Source organism: Podarcis filfolensis (assembly GCF_964270895.1).
Source record: "Podarcis filfolensis genome assembly, chromosome: 4".
In the NCBI taxonomy this organism is placed as follows: Eukaryota; Metazoa; Chordata; class Lepidosauria; order Squamata; family Lacertidae; genus Podarcis; species Podarcis filfolensis.
Window position 1 is genome coordinate 37967645 of NC_139607.1, and position 25734 is coordinate 37993378.

General features: G+C 39.8%; 2 protein-coding genes across 7 annotated transcripts in view; one reads left to right on the forward strand and one right to left on the reverse strand.

Moving 5' to 3' along the window:
• Nucleotides 1–25734, reverse strand: part of ARHGAP6 (Rho GTPase activating protein 6) — a 187863-nt gene that overhangs the window by 59771 nt on the left and 102358 nt on the right. The window lies entirely within an intron of this gene.
• On the forward strand, nt 431–6314 carry AMELX (amelogenin X-linked). The gene is made up of 6 exons (XM_083612206.1): nt 431–579; nt 2248–2318; nt 3691–3729; nt 4694–4738; nt 5057–5488; nt 6144–6314. The coding sequence occupies exons 2-6, from the start codon at nt 2256–2258 to the stop codon at nt 6147–6149; spliced, it is 585 nt and encodes a 194-aa protein (XP_083468332.1). The 5' UTR covers nt 431–579; nt 2248–2255; the 3' UTR covers nt 6150–6314.

Here is a 25734-nt window from a genome sequence, read left to right on the forward strand (position 1 = left end):
TGCCTGCCCTGAAGCTGGTATAGTTAATCTCCCCCCCCCCCATAAAAACTATTTGGAAGCGGGGTGGGACATGACATGACAACACTGGGAAAAGCCACCTCACCTGGTTTTTGTCCTGGCTGGCACAAGCAATGTCAGGGATTGGGTGTGTAGGTTCCTCTGCCTTGCATACACCATAACAGAACTCTGTCTATTTTAAAATGAACTGTATGGGAATTTGTACAAAAGGGTCAAATTATCACTGAAGTCAGGCAGAACTGCAGATTAGAAACTGAACCCAACACAAGAACCATAGAGAATTAGAAGTTGCAAAAGAATATGTTTTATCAAGCCATGTAAACATAATAAAAGACTGCACACTCTAATCATAATACTCAGTTCCGGGCGTGATTTGATGTCTGAAAACACATGATGCAGCAGATTTTTTTATTGGTTTTTTTTTTTTAAAAAGCTAAATGTTCATTGGCTGTCAGAGGTGTGAAAACCGTTTAAATATGAGCTGAAGTTAAGTCAAGTCCTTAAACTACCAAGACTACTGGAGCAACACACACAGCAAGATTCAAGAAGCACTTCCAAGAGGTAAACTTATTCATTATGTCAACAGCTTATTTCTTGTTTCTCTTTATCCACTGAGATTTTTAAGACACAGAATAGAAGCTTCATTCCTAATAATATGCATATTGCTTATGTGAAAGCTTTTTTGGGGTGCAGTTTCTGCATTGTTCTCCCCTTCCCCCCAAAAAAGGACGGGGTGGAGATTTAAGTGGGCAGAGTATGCAAGTTCTAAATTTTCCCTTAGTGTCCTTATATTCAAAAAGTTTGAAATAAAGACTTTAATGGTGAACATTCAAGATCTTCTGTGCATTATCTTATTTCCTGTAATGCCAGCATTCATCTTTAGAACTTAATTAAAAGTTGCTCTGCTGCAGCCTTGCTCTCAGATTTTTTTATTCTTTTCATTAACAATCAGACCTGTTAACTGATTGTTTGTCTTTAATTAGCTATTGGGCTATTAAGCTGTCAATTAACTGATGAATTAAATCATGTACAGAAGATGCCTTTTTGAGAGATTTGAATTGGTGGAAACTCTTAAGTAAGAAAGCAGTTTGACAATCTGGTCGGCTAACACTTGTATTGTAGGAAAAGCTATCTTTCACTCACTTTCCACTGGGGAAGATGAAATATTTATTCAATGTTAAGGCTTATTGGTATTATAGAAAAAGACGTTTGATAGATGCACTGCTTTCTTATTTAAATGGAGCCATGTCAGCTTTATGTGCCTATAATGCAAAAAATGTCATTTTTAGGTTCTTTTTTCACCAAATGTGGGATAGAGGAGGACATATTTGCTTTTTCCATCTTCATTGATTAAATGAACTATTAAAACTGTTAATTTATAACATCAAATAATTAAAACATCCATACTACTACATTATTTCCCCACTGTATTGCATAATTGGGGAAAAAAATAGCTCTATCAATGTACCCCTAAGGCTAGGCACTAAATATCAAATAGTGGACCAGTTTGCATGTCTCATTAACCCATAGTTTAGTATGCACTATGATTTAAAGTGAACTACCAAAAATCTCTGATATGTTCTACTCCCTTCTAATCCTTTGCCATACTGAGAAGGAAAAGAACAAGAGCCTAGCTTTGCATTAAGTGCAAACAAATCCTGGCTTCCTTGCTGTGATTTATTTGGAGGAAACAAACCATAAGTGCTGGTTAGCATACAGCCAGCATGGTTTGCTTCTTTCCTGGTGCAACAGACGATTAGCAGGAAGAAAAAAGAATGGGGAACTTCTGAGCAATCTGTGCATGCTTCCTTGACATGCAAATAATCTCTATAATGTTAATCCAAGGTCAAGATGGCCAAAGCTGCAGATTAATAACATGCTGCAAATTTTAGGATGTGGAAGACGATAGGTAAATTTATGCTTTTCACAGGAGGTTAAAATCCATGAAGACATTGCTTCCAACTTAAGCACATTCAGCTGTATTAGTTTCAGTGGAGAGAACTGATGTGCCTACGTTTTCCTCTCTGGTGTAAAATAGACTTTGACTGCATTCCTCCCAAAGTCATTAACATCCAACAGAGACAGTACAGCTCACCTTACATTTTAAAAGTTGTTTTAACAAAGAACAGATGAGACATAGCAACATTAATTATATATGGTTGTATACTTCGGCATGACCTATAAACGGTGAGTGTGTGGAAACTTTCTCTTGTATGTTATATATTGCAGGACCTGCCATGAGGAAAATGGAGGGCTGGACTATTGTTATGTGCCTCTTAAGCACTACATTTGCTATTCCAGTAAGTGCTAATTGCTCATTTCAAGTAACTTAATTCTTCACTAATTGAAATCAGAGTTAAAAGACAGGTGAAGATTTACAGCAGAGTTTCCCAAACTTGGGCCTCCAGCTGTTTTTGGACTATAATTCCCATCATCCCTGACCACTGCTCCTGCTTGTTAGGGATGATGGGAGTTGTAGTACAGCTGGAGACCCAAGTTTGGGAAACCCTGATTTACCACATACCTATGAAGAAAACTAAGGCTTAACATATATTACCACAGGCTTCCTCAACCTTGGCCCTCCAGATGTTTTTTGCCTACAACTCCCATGATCCCTAGCTAGCAGGACCAGTGGTCAGGGATGATGGGAATTGTAGTCTCAAAACATTTGGAGCGCCAAGGTTGAGGAAGCCTGTACTACCATAACCCACTGATGAGTTATCTCAAATTAAAACCAATGGTTTTTTTTACAATAGTAGTTGTTGTTAAAATGATTTGTATACTACCCTGTTACAAAACACCAAGGCAGTGTACACCAATGCAAAAGTATTTAAAAGCAATACAGATAATATTATTATAACAAGGATAATGTAGTTACTGTACTGTACAAGTACTGTAGTTACTCAGTATAGTTGCAACCTTAAACAAATTGTTATGAAAAGGTCTGAAATGCAGTCATAAATGATGGTTGGTGGGGAAAGGAACATAGGTATACTAGCCCTAGCAAATACTGCATTCATTTTCTCTTCCTATATTCAAAAGTGCTTTATGGACACAACAGGAGGCAGCAGCATATGCATGGAGAAGATTTTAGCAAATGTGTAAAGTCTGCATGTATATGTCAGGAAAGATATATACCCAAGACTTAACAGTTAGCAACAGGTGAAGATGAGAGGCTTTTTGCACTTCTACTGCATGAGAATCTTGCTCAGTAAAGGAAAACATGTAGTATTTTATACTAGATGATTGAAGTTATCTAGACAGTGTGTTAAAACATGCCTTCAGGAAATAGCTCAGTCGTTAAAGACCTATTCCCTTATTGTGAAGTAACAGTGCAAGTTTGCCAGTGTGGAAACAAACCGAAAAGGGAATTACAGGTAATTCTGGCCTCCTAATAAGTGATTATGTCAATTATATGCTACTGAAAAAACATGTATTTCTGCTTGTTCATAAATTTACATTTTCAAGTGTACATTTAAATCTTCTTAGATGTACACTTGAAAAAAGTAGTATGTCAACTGGCCTATGTCAAACTATGAACTATGCAAGTACGGTATCTCAACCTAACCCTTCATCCAAAGTCGTAGCTAAAACATTTACTGGGAAGAATTAATGAACTGAAGTTATCTCCAAATGCAAATGTGTGATTTATTCTTTTAAACTTTTCCACAGTTGCCCCAACATCCTGGCTATATCAATTTCAGTTACGAGGTACAACCTTTTAAATGTTTTTCATTCATGTTCTTTTTGTGTAAATTAAAAACAAAGTAGATCACTTCAGGACTTGTATCACTAGATATGACAGCATGCACAAAATATATTCACTATTAATCAGCAAGGGGGAAAGTGAATTTGTTTAGTAGTCTATTTTGTCAGGTGATGCGATTAAATTCAAAATATGCTGCTTTCACTCTGCTAAATTAAGGTGACTAAACCTATACTGATATACTAGAAGAGAAATTAAATATGATGGAAACGGAATTTGTAATGCAACTGTATTGTTTCTACAGACAAGTGCACCGCTAATCAAAATGATCAATAAAACCAAATATTTAACAACATACAATCTAATTTTTACTTGCATTCAACGGGAAAACCCCCAAAGCAAGTAAAGCCCAGTCTTACTTGAAATGGAAATATGCAATCAAGTCAAAACGGAACCTAACATTAGGGATCAAAGGAGAATACATCTGGGGATACTGATTTTACATAATTCATTGGATATTTAATGTGTGGTGTGATTTCATAGCACAGAAGTTTATTTATTTAAGAAAGACATAGGAAAGGTGGGGTTGGGGTGCCTGCATGAGATCTTCCGAATGAACAAAACATTATTATCATGGCCTGTTAACTTGGAACACTAAGTGCAGGATTCACCTAAGCAGCCATGTCAGTGGAAGCCCTGTACAAGGACTTCTGCTTGTGCAATGGGGCTCCCTCCCTTTGCATGTTACTGCCCCCCATCACCAAAATTGGTTCTAGGGGCTAGGAGGACCCCCAGAACAAGGAACAGAAAGGGCCTGTTTGTTCTGACAAGCGGCAATGCTTGCCCAGATCAAACAACTGGAAGAGCACGAGATTGAATTCTATCCTTTCTCAACAATTTAAATGAAATAATCCTTGTGAAATGTTTGTTTGCTATTTAGAAATGTTTCTCTTTATTTGTATCTTCAAGGTGATGACACCTTTAAAGTGGTACCAGAAACTAATGGGACCCCAGGTATGGCATCTATAACATATGCAATCTATGAACTGATTTCTCAAGCCAAGATTTCAGAAGGTCAGGTGTGTCCAGATTATTTAAAACAGGCTTTACTGGAAGTGATACAGGGCAGCCAATATGGCAACAGCTGGCATGGCCAACTGTAAGAAAGTAGTAGTAAGTCCAGCAACATTGTTTGTCCCAATAGAGTGCTTCTAAAAATATTTTGTTGCCCATAGATACCTTTAATCAGCTGCCACTTTGACCTTTTCACTTATTTTAAGTAATCAATATTATATAAATCTTCTAATAAATCTTTAATATTTGTTTCTGTAGTATCCACATTATGCCTATGAGCCCATGGGAGGATGGATGCACCACCATGCTGGGCCAGTGATGCACCAAACTCATTTTCCAATGCACCTCCATCAAATGCAGCCACAACAGCAGCCGTTTCCACATCCAAACCCACAAATGCCGCAACCTGGTCATGGTCATGGCCCGTACGTGCCGATGACTGGGCAAAACACAATCATGCCACAGTATCAACCAAGTCATGTGGGACCAGTTCATCACCCGCTTCAACCACATGGAGGAGAGCACCCAATGCACCAACTGCCACCAAGCAGTCCAAACCAGCCAATGCACCCTCAGCAACCAGGGAATCCAAACCAGGCGATATACCCAATGCCTGCCCTGCCTCCAATGATACCAGATACACCCCTTGAATCATGGCCACCAGCTGACAAGACCAAGCAAGAAGAAGTGGTAAGAAATCATTGCAATAGCATTACATTTCATAAATACATCAACCAAAAAGGTATCATTTAAAAAATATTTATATTTATTTTAATAATCAGAATTTTTAAAAAAGAAGAAGTGAGATGGTCCAGGAAAAGCCATATTGGCTGTTTCACATCTTTCAAATTAAGCTGACGTGGAGCCATCTTTCAAATTAAGCTGACGTGCAATAATCTCATATGAACCATTACGAATTACGAAAAACAAAAATATTAAAGTAGTACTATTTGCCATATCAACTCAAATAGTCCTTCCCACTCCTAGGCAAATATCACTTAATACATATTTCAGATGAAAATGACTCACCTTCAAGCCACAACTCTGCCTATATCTTTGAAATTGCATGAAATTGCAGCTCATTTCCAAGACTTTGCCTCTGTATAAACATGTAAACAAAGTCACAGTACTTTCCAACCATTCATGCCAGTTTGTAACTAAAAGCCCTTAACTAAAAAAAAATCAAATATATAATAAGATTGTTTTATTGTTAAAATAGTATTTATTTGGGTGGTAAAGTTTTTGTTTTATTTCATTGAATGAAACAAGCAATCTCAATAACCATGGTAATATTTCTATTCAGATACTGGTTTTAATTTTAGTTCTTTTCTCCCTTCTCTTTCAGGATTAAAGGGGCCAGGAAACCAGAATAACGAAGAGTATTTTAGGCACCTTCACTTGCTTTCAAAAACCCATCGTTCTACTGCAGTGATATTAATCCAAATTCTTAGAGAATACTGTAGCTAGAAAGCAAACAAACACAAAGTAGTAAATAATAAAACCTGTTTTAAATCAATACTAATGGAATTCTGACTTTTTCTTTAAAAAGTACTTCAGTCAATCGAGCCATTAAAAGGAGATTAAAACAGCATCTCCTATCGAACAGTAAAAATATCACAGATCATTCATTTGCATGTCTTTATTTAAAATATGCACACACAAAGAACCAGTCCCATAGATGAGTCACACTGAGGCTCAATCCTCCATGTGATAGTTCTTCTAAGCTTGCCTTCAGTTTCAAAAGATTAATTACAAGCTCCGAAATGAAGCACTAACACAATCTACCACTTCAAGAACTAAATAGTTACAATATGGACGTGCTGTATGCTGTGTGCCAAACAGAAAACATAGTTTTAACATGAATTAAAAAGTGCAACTAAAGAGACCCCTCAAACGAAAACAAAATCAAGGGGAAAAAACCTCAAGAGTCATGATACATAAACAACATTACCAAATCAAAATGCAGTCACATCGACACACACATATAAACGAACCACAACAAGAGAATGCCAAAATAATGTCAGAGAACAAAGTCTATGTGAAAATGTCTTATTTACCGATGTTCACTTGAGATCAACTACAAATAGTGCTCAAAAAATATGAGGCAAAGTCAGTGAAGGTTGACCCATCAAGGAAAACCAGGGCGCTGTCCTACGAAGTCGAATGTCAAGCAAATTTTTTTAAAGTGTTTTCAAAATCTCAAAGTCACATTATTTTGTGTCCCTCAGATACTCCTATCTTTTCATTTGAATTTAGAACCTGGAGCTATTTCTACTAAGCACATGTTCTCTGGTCATCTGTTCTCTGCACCAGTCAGCCAAATCTAATGCCAAAAACTATTGCTGTGACCAGGAGGCCCCTAATCCACCACCAGACAGACAAAAACATGTGAAAACCTTTTATTCTACTATTAATGTTGCAAACTCCTTACCCCCAGCAGGACAGCAGAATCCCCCACCTAATTTCATGACGATAACAGTTTTATGACATGCTGTTCATCCTAAGGCAGCGTTCAAACAACACGAAAAACAATTTAAAACAACCCACAATCATAAAGATAAGGTGGGTCCTAAAAAATATACCTCAGGTGTCAAAAACTACATTAAGGAGGAGCATCTTCAGCAATTCAGCCAATCAAGATACATTAATTAGCATACAGCCACAATACCACTTTAGTAGGTCTGCAGCCATGGTAATCCATTAGCCTAGTAGAGCTATCAGAACCATACATATGCTCTTACATTGGCCGGAACTATTTCCTTGAAGGCCTACACCAGGTTTCCTCAAACTCGGCCCTCCAAATGTTTTTGGCATACAATTCCCATGATCCCTAGCTAGCAGGACCAGTGGTCAGGGATGATAGGAATTGTAATCTCAAAACATCTGAAGGGCCAAGTTTGAGGAAGACTGGCCTACACATTTTTCTTCTCAGTAAACCAATTGATAAGAGCCTTGTACAGTGGCACCTTGGGTTAAGAACTTAATTCATTCTGGAGGTCCGTTCTTAACCTGAAACTGTTCTTAACCTGAGGTACCACGTTAGCTAATGGGGCTTCCCGCTGCTGCCGCACCGCTGCCGCACAATTTCTGTTCTCATCCTGAAACAAAGTTCTTAACCCAAGGTAGTATTTCTGGTTAGCGGAGTCTGTAACCTGAAGTGCCTGTAACCTGAGGTACCACTGTATTTACACTTAAAAACAAACAAGCAAACCAAACAGTCCACCGAATGATCTAGAAATCTACCGGTAATTTAAAATTGCTCCTCTCTGCCATAGGCTCACTGTTTTAATATTGGGTATATTACTTTAACAGACTTTAAATCAAAGTGGTAGGCAATTAGCCATGGCTTACAGCAAGAGACAAAACAATAGTCCAGTAACTATTTAAAGGCTAGCAAATTGTCGTTAGTAATCCATGAAAGTTTAAGTATCTAATGAAATGTAGTCCAATAAAGCTTAGACCTTAATAAAGTTGTCTTTAAGATCCCAGTAGAGTTGTTCATCTTTTGCTAGAACTGCACTGTGATCTATTTAACAGGGTTAAAAAAAAACCTATGAAACACTCTGGCAAATTTAAAATGCTATTACAAAAGTAGGGTGGTGGATGGGATGCTTCAGATGAGAACCCAGGTGTGCAGAGCCAACATGTAGTACAGGATAGTATATTGCACCCTGAATGCACACCCTACCCCCAGGCAAGCCTATCCCAGCAGACAATCATATATCTGATTTACTGAAGGTCTTCATCCAAAACCCAATGTCTGTAGGCCTGAATATACTGGTTGTGTCCCAGCTGGTTTGGCCCGTGATTCCAAACAGGGCCTCGTGCAATTTAAAATAAGAAACAGGCAGCTGAAGATAATAAAAAGTCTATTGTTCTTTATTTACAATATTCCATTTATATCCATTCTACCCTTCTTTCAAAGAACTCAATGTACCATTTATGGTACCTTTCTCCATGTTATCCTCACAGCAAAGCTATAAGGAGGCAGGTTAGGTTGACAGACAGTTGCTGATCCAAGGTCTCAACTTGAGCTTCACGGCTGATTTTAACCCTGGTTTCCCAAGTTCTAGTCCACTTAATAACCCTCCATCCGATTCCACATTCTCGAAAAAGATATAGAATTCTGCATGATACCTTTCAGACTTATCCATTCAGGCTACAATCCTGTACATACTTATCAGGGAGAAATCCTCACGGAATTACTGTACAGTGGTACCTCGTGTTAGTTAACCCGAGGTACCACTGTACTTCTGTGCAATGTAACAGTTATTCATGGCATGAACTTACATTACAAATTGTAGCAGCTTTTAATGGATGGAATGATACAATGTAAAGTGTTTGTTTGCTGAGGAGGATGGGGACAGAACCAGAATAGGTGGGAGCCACGCAACTTTCCCCCCAGCAGAGAAGTAACTGTTAACAGCAGGGGACCCCCCCTTCTGAGGTAAAGAAAGACACTTTTTTCAGTTTAAGCTAAAGGTAAAGGGACCCCTGACCATTAGGTCCAGTTGTGGCAGACTCTGGGGTTGCAGCGCTCATCTCGCTTTATTGGCTGAGGGAACCGACGTACAGCTTCCGGGTCATGTGGCCAGCATGACTAAGCCGCTTCTGGCGAACCAGAGCAGCGCACGGAAACGCCGTTTTACCTTCCCGCCGGAGCGGTACCTATTTATCTACTTGCACTTTGACGTGCTTTCGAACTGCTAGGTTGGCAGGAGCAGGGACCAAGCAACAGGAGCTCACCCCGTTGCGGGGATTCGAACCTTAAGCAAGGTGCTAAATATCTGTACAATTGCAACACTTAAGTGTCCACAGTATCTTTGCAAGGGAGGATACAGAACAAACCGCAACAACTTGGCCAAACCACCAGGCTTCATTGTCCACACCTCTGTGATATGGCAGTTGAATGAGACTCTAATCCATAGGGATAGTGTCAGGGAACTGCCATCAGTGCCGGAGGGAGAGAGCAAAAGCCAGAGGGATTATAGAGAGCCTCCAGGGATCGGGAGAAGCAGCTCCTCTTCTGGGGAAGAGAATAAACGCAGCTACAGTGGAGAGGGGGTGCAGGAGTCGGAAATGGTGAGGTGGTCCCACGACTCCCTGCCTGGGACAAGCGGGGAAGGAAGGGGTCCTCCGCTGCCCACGCCCTCTCTGCGCAGAAGGCTTTCGCGCAGAGAGGGAAGGCGGAGACTGGGCGTCAAGGAGCTTCTTTGCTGGAAGAAGTTTAAGAAACGCCCACTCACGGATTCTGCCAGCGATTGAGTCAGCCACGGGTGAGTGGCTCTCCGGACAGATAAAGTTTACATTAGCAGCCAGCCAGGGAGAGATTTGCCTGCTTGCGCATGAGCAACCCCTTGGAAACCTAACAGATAGAATGAAACCTTTGGCTGCCTGCTTAAGAATCAAAGGCTGGAAGCCTTCTCACTGCCTGTGCCCGTGCCATAACAACCTGATAGCACCTCCTCCTTTTCCGGAAAACAAAAAAAATGTTTTGTTTTTTTACCTGCTCTGAAGCTTCCGTCAAGAAAAAGTGAGAGTTATCAAACATTTAAATATTGCAACTTATTACTCAACCTTTTATAAATTCACATCTAATATCATACTTTTGAAATTCACATCTAATATCATACTTTTGAAACTCACATCTCTGCTCTGTAGTTGCAGAATTTATGATTACTGTGCAATATTGCTTTAAAATAGTTAGTAAAGGTAAAGGGACCCCTGACCATTAGGTCCAGTCATGACCGACTCTGGTGTTGCGGCGCTCATCTCGCTTTATTGGCCAAGGGAGCCGGCGTACAGCTTCCAGGTCATGTGGCCAGCAAATCCGCATCCCTTAAAAATAGTTAATTAATCATTATTTATTTTTGTTAAATATTATTTTAAAAGTAGCTACATGTACACTGTTGTAAAGATTTTATCATGAGGATGTTTTATCACAGTCTGAGCCACGTAATATCAGAGAACGGGAAGGGGAGAATATGATTAATGAGGAAGCAGAAGTTGATGATAAGCCAGGAATCCTCCTTTTGCCAGTGGGGGAAAAAATCAGATTCTATTTCCGGAGTTTAAAATATGACAGTGTTCCCAGAATTTAATCTAGTCAACACCACATTTTAGTGGGAAGGAATTCCAAGGAAATGCAGCATTTTATTTTTTCTTAACGTTCCAGCCAACCTGACAATCTTTAACTAGATAGCCCCGGCTTTCCTTAACTACAGTCTCCAATCTTCTTGTGCCTGCAGCCCATGTTTAACACTTATTGCCACATTTTATATCTGTTTTTAATACATTATAATTAAGTAATACTTCAGGTATCCTGAAGGATGGAGACACAAGTTAGGGTCACAGTTCATTTGAACTTAAACAGACAAACCTAGCAACATAAAGCTTCATTGGGGGAAATAGATTGGGTGAAAAATATATAAGACCCAGAATTTATGTATGAGAAAATGAAGAAAATGACTGTAGCATTATTTTAACTATTCAACCAGAAGAATAACCCCAGTCACAGTGACGGAACAAAGGTCAGCTAATTCACACAGACCCATCCCTACGACTGCAAGGCCAAATCAGCGAATCACATTTTTTTTAAGCCCTTCTGTCCAGCTCTCTGCATACTCTGCTGAAAACTGATCAGCAATCATCATTCAGTCAAAAGTCCTTTGAAGTGAGAAATGCAACACAAGATGGATTTTTTTGGAATGTGGAAAAGATCTAGGTCGTAATTAACTGGAGCTGGACAATGTCTGATTAAGGGCCATCCTAGCAAACTTGAAAAGGTGAAGAAAATGAAGCAGTTGACAAGAAACACTTGACCAGCATCTAACCTTTCTAACAATGTACTGTATTTATATCCGAGAAGCTTTACAACTATTTAAAATAGACCAAGCTGGAGCACGATGCCCAGAGAACTTCACTGAAAACAAAGCATAGCAAAGTTTGAAACTTAAATATACTAACCGGGGGGGGGGGGAGTGGCAATCACAGGAAACCATGACACACTTCATTTCAGTATAGATATAGTTGTTTGAAAGGGGCCTCCAAATATATACTTTGTCACATGCCCTATACAAGGAATTTCCTCAAACTATCTACAGGAAACACATTGCATTAGAAAGCAATAAAGGAATGAATATTCAAGATAATTCTTTCATATGAATGTTTCATTCAACACAATATCCTTCATTAGGCAAAGTATATTTCTGCTTTTCCTGAAGTATAATGGGGTAGTAGGGAAGCCAGGTACGTTTTACTACTTCCTTACAATTCTGAAGACGTACCAAGATCAGTCAGCAGAACTTTTTTGAGAGACAGGAACAAAACAAGAGCAACATAATCGAGTTAAACTTATAAATTACTTCACACATACACAAACACGATGAAAGAAGAACAGTCAATCCTATTGTTTCTGTGATTTTCCCAGTTCGATCAATTAAAAACAAATATGTTACTAGTTAAAAACGAGAGGAGAGATGTGCCCCAAATCATATAAGTTCATTTTTTTATTTTAAAAAGCAAACTAAGAAATTAAGTGCTGGCCCTTGTGCAGAGGAAGGTTATCATTCCAGGCAACAGATTCTGGGAGCAGGCAGCAGCAACAAGGTGATGGTGTTTTGTATATCAAGCCAGCTGCCATATTTCCTTCCCCCAGGTGTAGAAGACCCTGTCCTGTCAGTGCTCAAGTATGATTTATCTGCCAGCCCTATTGGCTTCTGCACTTAAAATGGGAAATGAAACTATTCTTTCCTTCACCTAATGCAGCAAAATGTATTTGGCTGGTTCTGGTGTTCTAGGGATCAGATGTAACACCAGTGGTAAAGTCTAGTTAAATTTTCTGTTCTACATGCAAGTCAGTTGGTATTAATAGTACAACAAACTACAAATGTCACAATATAGAAAATGGCTCCTTAAAGGATATAATAATAGTAATAATGCAAGCAATAATGGGGGGGTGCAAACTCCCCTCAACTAGAACTGTTTCAGTGGATGTGGCTTTTTCTATTTCCTCAAATTCACCACCATCCACTTTCCAGACATGCCAAACAAATGCCAAAATGTATCATATAAAAATGTAAAACAAACTTTTGCTTGAAAATTGTGTTATGATATGTCACAACCAAACCAAGATCAATTATTCGTTTTTCTGACATATCCACAAATGAAAACCATCTACCTTCACTCTAGTCAACAAATGATGGATCAACAGCTGTAATTGTCAGTTTGCTTCTGGCAAGTAAATCATTTGCTCTGGCAACAGCTTGTGATCATAAAAACTCCTACCCTTCATCCACGCCTGAAGAAATATGAGGATTGTTTTGTTCCACTGTTACAACATCCCTTCAAGTGATCCTGGGTGGATTTCCTTCCAAATGCAACCCTGTATGAAGACATAGCCACCACTGTTGGTGAAGGGAACAAGTGGAAGTAGCTGTCCAGGTTTTTTTTACTCTATCTAGAGATGTTAGGGATTGAACCTGGGACATTTTGCATGCAAACCAATTTCTCTGCTACTGAGCTGACTATTTCATCTAGAATAAGGTTACCAGACGTCCCCGTTTCCCAGGGACAGTCCCCAGATTTACAAATCAGTCCCCTGACGAAATCCTATCATTCCTACTAAAGTTGAAAAGTGTCCCCGGATTCATTGAAAAAAATCTGGTAACTTTAATCTAGAACAAACACTCCTGAAGTGCCTGATCACCTCATCTGTCTCCTGAGAAATCTCTATGTGGGACAAGAAGCTACAGTTAGAACCGGATATGGAACAACTAATTGGTTCAAAATTGGGAAAGGAGTACAACAAGGCTGTATATTGTCTCCCTGCTTGTTTAACTTATATGCAGAATTCATCATGCAAAAGGCTGGGCTGGATGAATCCCTAGCCGGAATTAAGATTGCCGGAAGAAATATCAACAACCTCAGATATGCAGATGACACAACCTTGATGGCAGAAAGGGAGGAGGAATTAAAGAACCTTTTATTGAGGGTGAAAGAGGAGAGAGCAAAATATGGTCTGAAGCTCTACATCAAGAAAACGAAGATCATGGCCACTGGTCCCATCACCTCCTGGCAAATAGAAGGGGAAGAAATGGAGGTAGTGAGAGATTTTACTTTCTTGGGCTCCATGATCACTGCAGATGGTGACAGCAGCCACAAAATTAAAAGACGCCTGCTCCTTGAGAAGAAGGCGATGGCAAACCTAGACAGCGTCTTAAAAAGCAGAGACATCACCTTGCCAACAAAGGTCCGTATAGTAAAAGCCATGGTTTTCCCAGTAGTGATGTATGGAAGTGAATGCTGGACCATAAAGAAGGCTGATCGCCGAAGAATTGATGCTTTTGAATTGTGGTGCTGGAGGAGACTCTTGAGAGTCCCATGGACTGCAAGAAGATCAAACCTATCCATTCTGAAGGAAATCAGCCCTGAGTGCTCACTGGAAGGACAGATCCTGAAGCTGAGACTCAAATACTTTGGCCACCTCATGAGAAGAGAAGACTCCCTGGAAAAGACCCTGATGTTGGGAAAGATTGAGGGCACAAGGAGAAGGGGACGACAGAGGACAAGATGGCTGGACAGTGTTCTTGAAGCTACCAGCATGAGTTTGACCAAACTGTGGGAGGCAGTGGAAGACAGAAGTGCCTGGTGTGCTCTGGTCCATGGGGTCACGAAGAGTCGGACACGACTAAACAACTAAACAACAACAACAACAACAACAACAAAACACTCCTGACACACAACGAGAACCCAGTTCTGCCAGTACTAGGCAATTCCAATAGACTGCAACCAAGAAAATATTGGGTGTCCTAGAGAAATACAGCTAACTGAGTCCTTTAAAAAAAGAAAAACAAGACATGTAGATCCTGCAAAATCACATCCCATGCAATGCAAACAATGCTGATTGCTGCCTATTTGAAAATTTTTAATATGGCACAATATGTTATTGCATTCTCAAAATTGTTTACTGTATTGGCGAGATCATAAAATTGGCGGGGGTGGGAGAGAGAGAAAAAGAACAACAGAAATTGGTTCCAAACACATTTTCAGATGTTCTTTTTTGTAAGGAAAATCTGTAAAAACAATACAGAAAATATACATTCTCAAAGAACACAAAGCAACATACTTTAATGAGAAACACAAAAAATAATAAACTATGTCAGACAAATTCTGCAGTAATTCAGCTACAATGAATAACATGTAAACATTCTACATTAAAACAATATGAGACCTTAGGGCAGACAGTACAACAAAGCTATAATAATGGTAAGTATTATTAGCCAATATTTATTTTTAATATAAATGGAGGAAGGGGAACACACAAAACGTAAGCCAAGACAAATGTGTGTGTGTTTAAGAAAGAAGAGATTGAGTTTCTCTTTTCTGTGCATCAACAAAGCAGGCTTTCCACAGGTTCTGCTTTCCATTTATAAATTCGTATATACAGCTGGTCATGAGATGCGCTTCACAACTGTAGATGACTCAACTGAAACTGGCAGGAATAGAAGTACAGACATTAACAGTTTCCTTTTTTTAAAAAAGGACTTCCTTTGCAGAGATAAAAGTACCACACCACTTGAAATGCCCCTTTTAAAGAAATCAGCATTTTCAACACTTAACGAAATTCGAGCAAAGCAGCAGCCCCAAACCAAACTGCTGCCTCCCTCAAAGCAGTGAAAAGTTATATTAGCAAATGTACACTTTATGGTTTTAAAAAAGGCAAATAAAACCATCTTAAAAGGCAATATCATTTGGAAAAGCAAAACACATCAATTTGGCTCATTTAGGTGACACTAATTTTTCCCAATTCCCAGTGTCAAAATCCACAATTAAGTCACTCTTTTCTGAAATCATAAACTTGATGAACATTTTGAACCAAGAGTTCAGGAGTAACTTAAGTCTGAACACTATCTTGCAATATTTTGGTGGGTATATTTTTGAATACCTTCTGTTTCTGCTCTTTTCCCATCTTTTTGTGGGAGCATCCAAGGACCACAAATACCATGAAGTGGGGATGGGAGAATCCCTGCACTGCTACCTATACATTGGTTCTTCTCCTGCTTGGATTCGGCAACATGTCACAAAGTAAATTTAATCATAGAATTGTAGAGTTGGACGGGATCCTGAGGGTCATCTAGCCCAACCTCCTGCAAGGGAGGAATCCCAACTCAAGCACCCATGACAGGTGGCCATCCAACCTCTGCTTAAAAACATCTAAGGAAGGAGAGTCCATAAGGTCCGGAGGAAGTCTGTTTCACTGTTGAACAGTTCCTACTGTCAGAAACAGATAGGTAGCCATGTTGGTTTGCTGCCACATACACCTGGACAACACCATTACTGGCCCCAACAACATCACACATACCATCTCGGGACTATTTAATTGCTCATCGTCTAACATTGTATATGCCATCAAATGCCAACAGTGTCCCTCAGCTCTCTATATTGGACAAACAGGCCAAACCTTACGCCAAAGAATAAACGGACATAAATCGGACATCAAGAATCACAAGACAGAGAAACCAGTAGGAGAACACTTCAATCTCCCAGGACATTCTATACAAGATCTCAAAGTAGCTGTATTACTACAAAGGAATTTCAGAAATAGACTGGAAAGAGAAGCTGCTGAATTGCAACTCATTACCAAACTTAAAACCATGGAGAGACCTGGTCTGAACAAAGACATTGGATTCTTATCTCATTATACATGACAAAGCCATTTTTCACCTTCTCACCCCTTGCTTTTTCCTGTAAGACCTATTGCAGTCGTTAAGAGTCGTCAACAGGCTCATCACAGCTATCTGCCAACCACCCATTCCCACCACCCTTCTGAGTAATACCCCTCCCCACCTTCTCACTATATAGAAGGATCTGGCAACTTCTGTTTCAGTGTATCTGAAGAAGTGTGCATGCACACGAAAGCTCATACCAAGAACTAACTTAGTTGGTCTTTAAGGTGCTACTGGAAGGAAAAAAATTTTTTTGTACTGTCAGAAAGTTCTTCCTAATGTTTAGTCAGGATCTCCTTTCTTGAAGCCATTAGTTTGGGTCCTACCCTCCAGAGCAGGAGAAAACAAGCTTGCTCCATAGACCGCTCAGCTGGTAGAGCATGAGACTCTTATTCTCAGGGTCATGGGTTAGAGCCCCATGCACTGCAGGAGGCTGGACCCTTGGGAGTTCCTTCCAGCTCTACAATTCTATGATTTTATTATCTTCCATGTGACAACCCTTTAGATATTTGAAGATGGCTATCATATCTCCTCTTGGTCGCCTCTTTCCCAAGCTAAACATACCCAACACCCTCAACCATTCCTCATAAGGCTTGGTTTCCATGCCCCTGATCATCTTGGTCGCCCTCCTCTGCAGACATTCCAGCTTATTAATATCCTTCTTAAATTGTGGTGCCCAGAACTAGGCACAGTACTCCAGGTGTGGTCTGACCAAGGCTGACTAAAGTGCAACTATTACTCCCCTTGATCAGGATGCTATATTTCTGTTGATGCAGCCTAGAATAGCATTAGCCTTTTTTGCGCCTGCATCACACTGTTGATGCATGTTAAACTTGTGGTCTACTAAGGCCCCTAGATCCTTTTCACATATACTATTGCCAATCCATATGTCCTCCACCTTCTATTTGTGCAGCTGGTTATTCTTGCCTAAATGTAGTACCTGACACTTGTCCCTTCTGAAATTTATTTTGTTAGTTTAGGCCCTGTTCTCTAACCTGTTAAGGGCTTCCTGAATTCCGATTCTGTCTTCTGCGGCATTAGCTACCCCTTCCAGTTTGGTGTCATCTGCAAATTGATGAGTATCCCCTCAATTCCTTCATCCAAGTTGTTTACCAAGACATTGAACAACAATGGTTGTAAGGACAGAACCTGCAGCACCCCACTTGTCACTTAAGTCCAGGCACTTTTAGTGAGCGTTCTTCAGGTTCAGTCAAGTCAACCAACTACAAATACACCTAACAGTTACCTTATCCAGTGAGTTAGGGGAACAAGATAAGTAACCCTAACAAGTTAGCATTGAAGACAGCTCTTGAAATTATACCTTTACTATCCAACCAGACAGATGAGAATGTAATTCACCGCTGAATACCAAAACAGTCTCTTAAGTATTTTACAAAAATAGCAAATATACTGGTATGTATATTGATAGATATATGTTGTGCACACAGAGAGGAAAACTAAAAAACAACAACAACCTGCAATCCAAAGGTGACGACAGTACTATAGGCTGCCTTACCTATCTATATCCCGTTCCCCCTGCTCGATATCTCGGCTGAAGCATTTCTCAGTCACTTACTCAATGGCAGCATCCTCCTCACACATTTTATATGTAAATTGTTTTCAAAGAAACAATAATGTAAAACAATGAAATTCAAAATTCAAAAATGGCCATTCACAGTTTCAATCCAGACCTGGCATTAATTAATTAAAATTTATATGCCGCCCTTCATCATAAGATCTCAAGGCGGTTCCCAGAATAAAAAAATGGCAGGTTCTAATAGAATCTGAACACATGAAGCACAGGGCACGTTTGCTGATCACCACTCAATACCAAGCTGACCCAGAGATGGTTCCTTCTTATGGACCTTTTTGGAGTGCCTCACATGGAACGAGCAAAACAAAGTGAGCCCCTTCATCACCAGGTGAGCATATTAGGGATGCCTATTAGCTAGCATCTTTGAGTGATAAAATTTCAGGAGCTCTTCAGAAGACTCAACATCTTATCATGTTACAGTCCATGTAGCTTACTCTTCTAATGGTAAACCAGTTTGTAACTACATTTTAAAACCACAGATGAATTTCCTCTAAAACTGTACTGTCTTGGTTGGCAAAAATATCAGTAACACAAGAGTATGCAGAATTTTTCTCGTGTTTTTCTTAGTTAGTTCTGTTGTAATTTTTGCAAACACCAAAAAGTGCAATACAGAAAACGAGGACACCATGGAACACTATGAAAGACCACTGAATCACACGCTGAATCACAAATCCATAGCTATCACTCAGCCTACAACTTTCTCTATTAAACAGAAGCCTTGAATTAAAGCCCAGTGAAGAAAATATTATAGGATTTATTCCTATGTCCTCTTGTGAAATTATCACAAACTAAACAATGCATTTTCCTGCCAATGCATGTTCTCATTTGGGGGCTGGGTGAGGTTGGGGAGTGGATGGTGAAGAAAAGTTGTTTTGAGCCAGTCTTGGTGATTACTAATGCTTTAAAGGCTAAAAAAGGAAATAATAATAATAACTGAAGCCACTTTACAAAGCTTTTAAAAATAAATAAATAAATAAATCTCTATTTCGTACATAAAAGTGCACATCATATCAAATGCATTTCATTGCATAGCACCTTCCATTTTCAAGCACAGCCATTTTCATTAAAGAGTGTGTGTGTGTGTGTGTGTGTGTGTGTGTGTGTGTGTTAAAGAGTATTTAATTTCTGCTTCACATAAAGACACACATGTGCCAAGATACTATTTTACGTTTATATGTACTAAATGCATCCATTTACAATACTTCGACGAATTATTTAAAAACAAAAACAAAAAACTGGCACTACAAAACAGTTGCATCTGCACAAATAGACACACACACACACACACACACACACACACACATGCCCTTGCATTACTATTCCTCAAATCCCAAAGCACACATGCAATGCTATTTTCATGAATTGTAAAAAGGCAAGGAGTTGGAGAAAGTGCAGAAAGGGGCAACCGAATTGGTCAAGGGGATAGAGCAACTCCCCAATAGGGAAAGGTTGCAGCATTTGGGACTTTTTAGTTTACAAAAAAGGCAAGTAAGCAGTAACATGATAGAAGTTTTATATACTGTATTTATACACAGTGTTTTAAAAAAATGTTTAGGGGTACTCACATTTTCCTACTCATATTGAAATACTGCCCCTCAATGAGGCCAAACTTAGACTTACATAATGTTTAGGGGTATGTGTCCCCCTGCGTACCCCCAGAAAAAAAGCACTGATTATACATGGCATGGAAAAAGTTGGATAGAGGACAGTTTTCTCTCCCTTTCTAATAATGCTAGAACTCATGGACATTCCATGAAGCTGAATGTTGGACGATTAAGGACAGGTAAAAAGTACTTAATGCAGAACACAGTTAAAATATAGAACTCAAAACCCGCAGGAGGCTGTGGTGGCAACCAACCTGAATGGCTTTGAAAGACTGGACAAATAACATGGAGGACAAAGGCTATCAATGGCTGTCAGCCTCTAAATACAAGTTGCTGGTAGGTTGTGTTGTGTTCTTGTCTACCTTGCAAGCTTCCCACAGACATCTGGTCAGCCCCTGTAATGCTAGACTGGATAGATCGTTAGCCTGATCCAACACGCTTGTCTTATGAACTAGTTTTATCTATAAAAAGGTACACATTTTGGGGGGAAATGCAGATGCTTCAGCAAAACCACAAACCAGAATTGTTAAAAATACAGGATCACATTAGGAAAACCACACTACCACAAGTGCTGGAGTTTTACAACTCAATGAAACCTTAAAATAATAATTTCCCATTCATTTGCAGTTACCACTAATTAACTAGAACCGTTTAAGTACCCAAAAACCTTGACTGATCACACAACCACTAATGATTCTAGAATGAGTAAATGAAACAGAAATATTGTGTCTGAATGCGTGCTTTTTTTAAAGGCTACAACTGATTTCTCTCTCTCAATTGTGGAAAACTAAATTATGTCTTGAAAATGAAGGAGTGAGAATTATAGCTTATGTCAGGGATGGAAAACTGCTAACTGGCATGCCAGGTCCAATACCCAAGTACTTTTAAAGTATTTTTCTACTCCCCCCGCCCCCCCCAAAAAATCCACTGATTTTATCTGCAAGGGCATCTGCAACAGCGAAAATATTAATAAAAAAATAACTATATGTTAGTAGCATTGGGGATGTTTTGGCATAGCCATGGCAGCATAGCTAGAAGTATTTTTCTAATTCCTCAGGAAACAGGAAGAAACATTCATTTCTATTTCCTGAAATCTTGTGTACAGTAGTACCTCGGGTTACAGACGCTTCAGGTTACAGACTCCGCTAACCCAGAAAAAGTACATCAGATTAAGAACTTTGCTTCAGGCTGAGAAGAGAAATTGTGCTCCGGTGGCGTGGCAGCAGAAGGAGGTCACATTAGCTAAAGTGGTGCTTCAGGTTAAGAACAGTTTCAGGTTAAGAATGGACCTCTGGAACGAATTAAGTACTTAATCCGAGGTACCACTGTACTCTTATAACACTGCCCACTTCCTTTTATTTTACATAAAAAGCATTCCTGCCCACACAAGAAAAAGGAGGGCTGTATAGACATGGTTGCTCTCTCTCTTTATCTGACTGGCAAACCTCAGGAACTGAGGTAAAGACAGGATACTGTTGAACACCACCCACAATCTTCACAGCAGTATGAGATTCTAGGTAGTTCCAGGCTCTTACCCAGGGTCGGTGTTTCCTTCTGGACAATGAGACACAGTATGCATATTTACTTATTGACACATATATACAACTTGAGCCAATAACGTTGGGGCTCCCAGCATCACACTTCAAAAGGGTTCTGCTTCTCCCATTGTAGTAGTCTCTGATTTAAACTGTCAGCCCATATTGTGTTCAGCCCGCCCCCCTCCAGCCTGCTGTGTTTAACAGAGTGACACCTTTTCCCCTCGATCATGCCACAGCCAACCGAAATCCTCAAACTTCCTCCTAACAAAAACTCTGGCTTCTGAATAACGATCTCAGACCTCAAGGTCGGGCTCCACCCATCTGTCAGCTGACAAGAGTCTCTGATTCACTGACAGCCCATCTCCCTGTCTTTGTTCTCTGTTAATCGTATCTCAGGCAATCGTCTTACACGGAAAGCTGAGTCCAGCTATTAGAAGCCTGACTTTCAGTTTAACTCACCAAGCATTGATTAAATTATAACACTGACTAAATCCAGGAATTATGGGTGCCTTGCAGCCACAAACTCTAGCAACCAAACTCGTAACAATATTATAAGCATAGATGCACTTGTTCCTAACTCTATGCAAGTTTTCAAGAGGAGTATGCTTGCAAAACTTGAGAAAGTCAACAGAGGTGTTCTTTAGGCACAGAAAGCCCCCTTGCCTCAGAAAAGGATGAAGAGTGGGCCATTAATTCTCTCCCCATTCCCTACCACCTTGGTGTTTCAAATTTAAAGGGAGGAAAGAGGGACTTGAATGAAAATGTATGAGCAATGCAGTGTGTTCTGAGTGTGCTTTATATATGTGTGTGTGCTTGGCTGTGTATTAGTATGAGCAGGAGAGGGATGGCCACATAATGTTAAGTTAAGCCCTCTCCTCTTTCGTTTTGTCCACAGCCACAGCTGATGTGCGGCATCTAAACAGTTGGCGAAGAGTGGGATGTGTGGGGAGAGAGTTAGTCACTCTAGGTTTCTGTCCATGTTCTGAGAAACCCCTGAAAGATTAGTAAAAGAGACAAGTTTCTCTGAAAAACATCTTGTAACACCACCACGTACTAATCTTTACTTGCCATGTACAGCAGAGAAAAACGCTGGAATTTCCACACCTTGCCCAGCAGACCCTTTTGAGCATCTTGTCAACATCCTCATCCAACTGACACCATTAAATGGTGTTCCGGAAGCATTCACAGGCACTATAATCAAGACTGAATGTAAGATGGTCATAATCTGCTTGATCTCGGTGATCTTGCCATATGACTTCTTCTAACTGGCCACCTGGGACCAGATTGTTACAACACTAGCTGCATGAGCCCTGAAGAACATAGAATCATAAACTGAAGATCTGGAAGCAGTGGCGTAGCGTGGGGGGTGCAGGGGGGGCCGGCCGCACCGGGCGCAACATCTGGGGTTAGGGCAAATCCATGGGTTAGGGGGCGCAAATCCACGGGTTAGGGGGCGCAAATTACTTGCCTTGCCCCGGGTGCTGACAACCCACGCTACGCCACTGTCTGGAAGGGACTCTGAAGGCCATCTGGTCCAACCCCCTACAATTCAGAAATCTGATTGCCTAGGTTATTTAAAAAAAAAAAAGTGTCTAAGCAGCTGCTGGCTTGGTAAGAGTGGTAAACCAACTCCACTGTAAACCAATCCATAATTTGGAAGCCTATGTCAAAATGATGAAAAGCTTGATAAACCTTATAAAGCAATGTTCTCTGGGTTGACAGAAACCCCATTACGTTGCAGAACTGCAGTAAGTGAAGGATTTAAAATGACATTGTTATCTGACAGGTCATTTTATATAGGTGACGTTTTCCTCACCAACAGCTGGCCTAGCAGAAGTGTGTAGCACACAGCTTAACATCAGTAAATCTTTAAAGCAAAGAGGAAAATTGATCTATCAAAGTGCTCCATTTTCCATGGTAAGTTTAGATATAACATCAAATCTATCAAGGCAAACACACACACACACACACACACACACACACAAATATTTTATTGCTTAATTGTTAAAATACACACATCTAAGGAGCCACCATATTACTCAACAATGTTTATCCACCTTTAATGAATCTGTGAATAGGCCTAGTTACAGCAACCCACAACTGCAAAAATGGGAGTAGTGGATTTCATGATTAATACTATGTTTCTCCAATGGTTGTTCCATTAAGCAAGAAATGGGGGTGGAGGAGGATAAGGCACTTTAGATTAAGAGAAATTTAGTGAACAAAGGATTGTTATACAGTGTGTGCATGACAGTTGTGGAACCTTTTGTCTGCAAGAATCCTTTGAAGATAACCATTTTGTTTCATGATACCTGCAACTGATTGCCTACTAAAAACGCCAACAGCTATGTCCTACACACAGCTGCAGCACTTTTAACAATAAAGTGATGCAACTTGTTCCGTTATAAATTCCTTTGAAATTTCTAAAATACTTGTTTAAAGGGTGTACCCTTCACCACCCGAGTCAAGCACCAAGATGAATACCTCCTAATGATAATCCAAACAAATACTTCTCAAAATTCCTAGGAAAATTTATGGCGAATCTGTTTGCAATGGATGGGCCAATGCTTCTCTGTGCTGCTTTTCCTAAAAGGCTGATGGCAGTTGAAATAAGTTAACGAAAATTAACCTTGAAGACTGTTGTCTATTACAAGAGCATCTGAAAATAGTGTGACGAGAAAAGCAGGTTAAAAATCAGCAAGCCAAAGGTAGTCGTAACAGAAAAAACTCTTACAACCAAGCTCAATGTTTCAGTTTCCCTGGAACAGTAGAAACCTCGCTTGATATTAAGTCTCACAAAAATTACAAACCACAAAAGATTGCGTGGTTTAGCATTGACATACAGAGTTGAAAGTTCATCCACTTAGGTCCGTAGGGGAAGTCCTGTATGGCTCTGTTCTTTTATACTATGTCATAATCTTGAAACATACTGAATAATAAGAAATCGAAAACAGTTGTACCTTGGTTCTTGAACAGAATACATTCCGGGAGTCCGTTCGACTTCCGGAAATGTTTGAAAACCAAGGCGCAGCTTCCAAATGGCTACAGGTGCTTCCTGCACTCAATCGGAAGCCGCACTGAAAGTTCGGCTTCCGAAAATCATTTGAAAACCCGAACACTTGCTTCCAGTTTTCAATTGTCCATAAGCTGAAACGTACGAGTTCCAGGGTATTCGACAACCGAGGTACGACTGTATTTAAAATGTGGTGTGCATAAAGTCGTATAAATAGATGCAAACATCACCGAAGGCTCATCTGTATCCAAACTAACAAAGAACTCACAAAGGCCAGGCTCTACAATACCTACTGTAATTATACAATAGGAAAAGAGGAGGCAAACCCAGTTTAATCTGTCCAACCGCATTTCCAATAGGTTTTTCAGCAACTTAATCTTTTTTCCATTAGGCACCAGAATTAGCTATTTTCCCCTTATCTCAAACACAGCCTTTACAAGATAATTTTAGTTCTAACTGCTGCTTTGAACTTAGACACGAAACATTTGCGAGACCTTATACAGCTTAGTTTAGCTTTTTTCTTTTTCTTTTTTCCAAGAGAACTATGACCACTCCAGAGAAGCGGAACGTGATAAAATGTCTGTCTGTTACTGGTACTAGCATATGGTTTGTATATACAGAACTCCCCCTTGTGTACATAATTTCTATCTATAGAATTTTCTTAAGAACTGTTTGTACCACAAGGTTTATTTGAAAAAAAAGAAGTTTAATTTAGGGAAGGGGGGTGGGAGAGACTTGGAATCTACAAGCAATGTTAACTAACTTCCTTCATCACGCTTATTGTAAATTAAGGTTTTTATTTCAGAACAGTATCCCTTCCCTCCCCCACCCCATACGTTTATCTACGAGGTTAATAAATGGCTATCACAATAGCTTCCATGCAACTCTGGCTTGCAAGGACACATTAACAAAAGCAAGCAGGATTCCTGAATACAGACAACCCCTATAATAAAAGTAAGCTTTTCAGAGACAAAATAATCCTTCCTGGTAACCTTTGGGTCCTGCCTCGTTTTTGCTGGCATCTTAACCAGCCTGCCTGGGTTCTGAGATTGGTGGAGGGACCCTTTCCAGTCTTGCTAGCAAGTGTTGCTCACTGTGTGTAGACCTGCACTAATGCCTTCTTGGGTATCTGTGCCCTTACTGTGGAACTTCCTTCTCTTGGAAGCACAGATGGCTCCATGATTAATTAAATTAATTAATTAATTAAATAGCTTCGATTAGCTATTTAATACACACTTGCTCATCCAGGCTTAGAATTTACTCAGGGGCACACTGGTCTTTGATCTTAACTGTATGTCCTTTACAAAGAAGATCTCACAAGTCTGAAGTCTGAATTGTTTTGGTTGAAGCCTGAAGCCTAAGTCTGCATTGTTTTTGCTCTCAATCTCATAATAATTTTGTACTGTAGTATTGTTTTGTTGTTTAACTCATGAGGATTTAAAAAGTTTTATTACTTTGTAT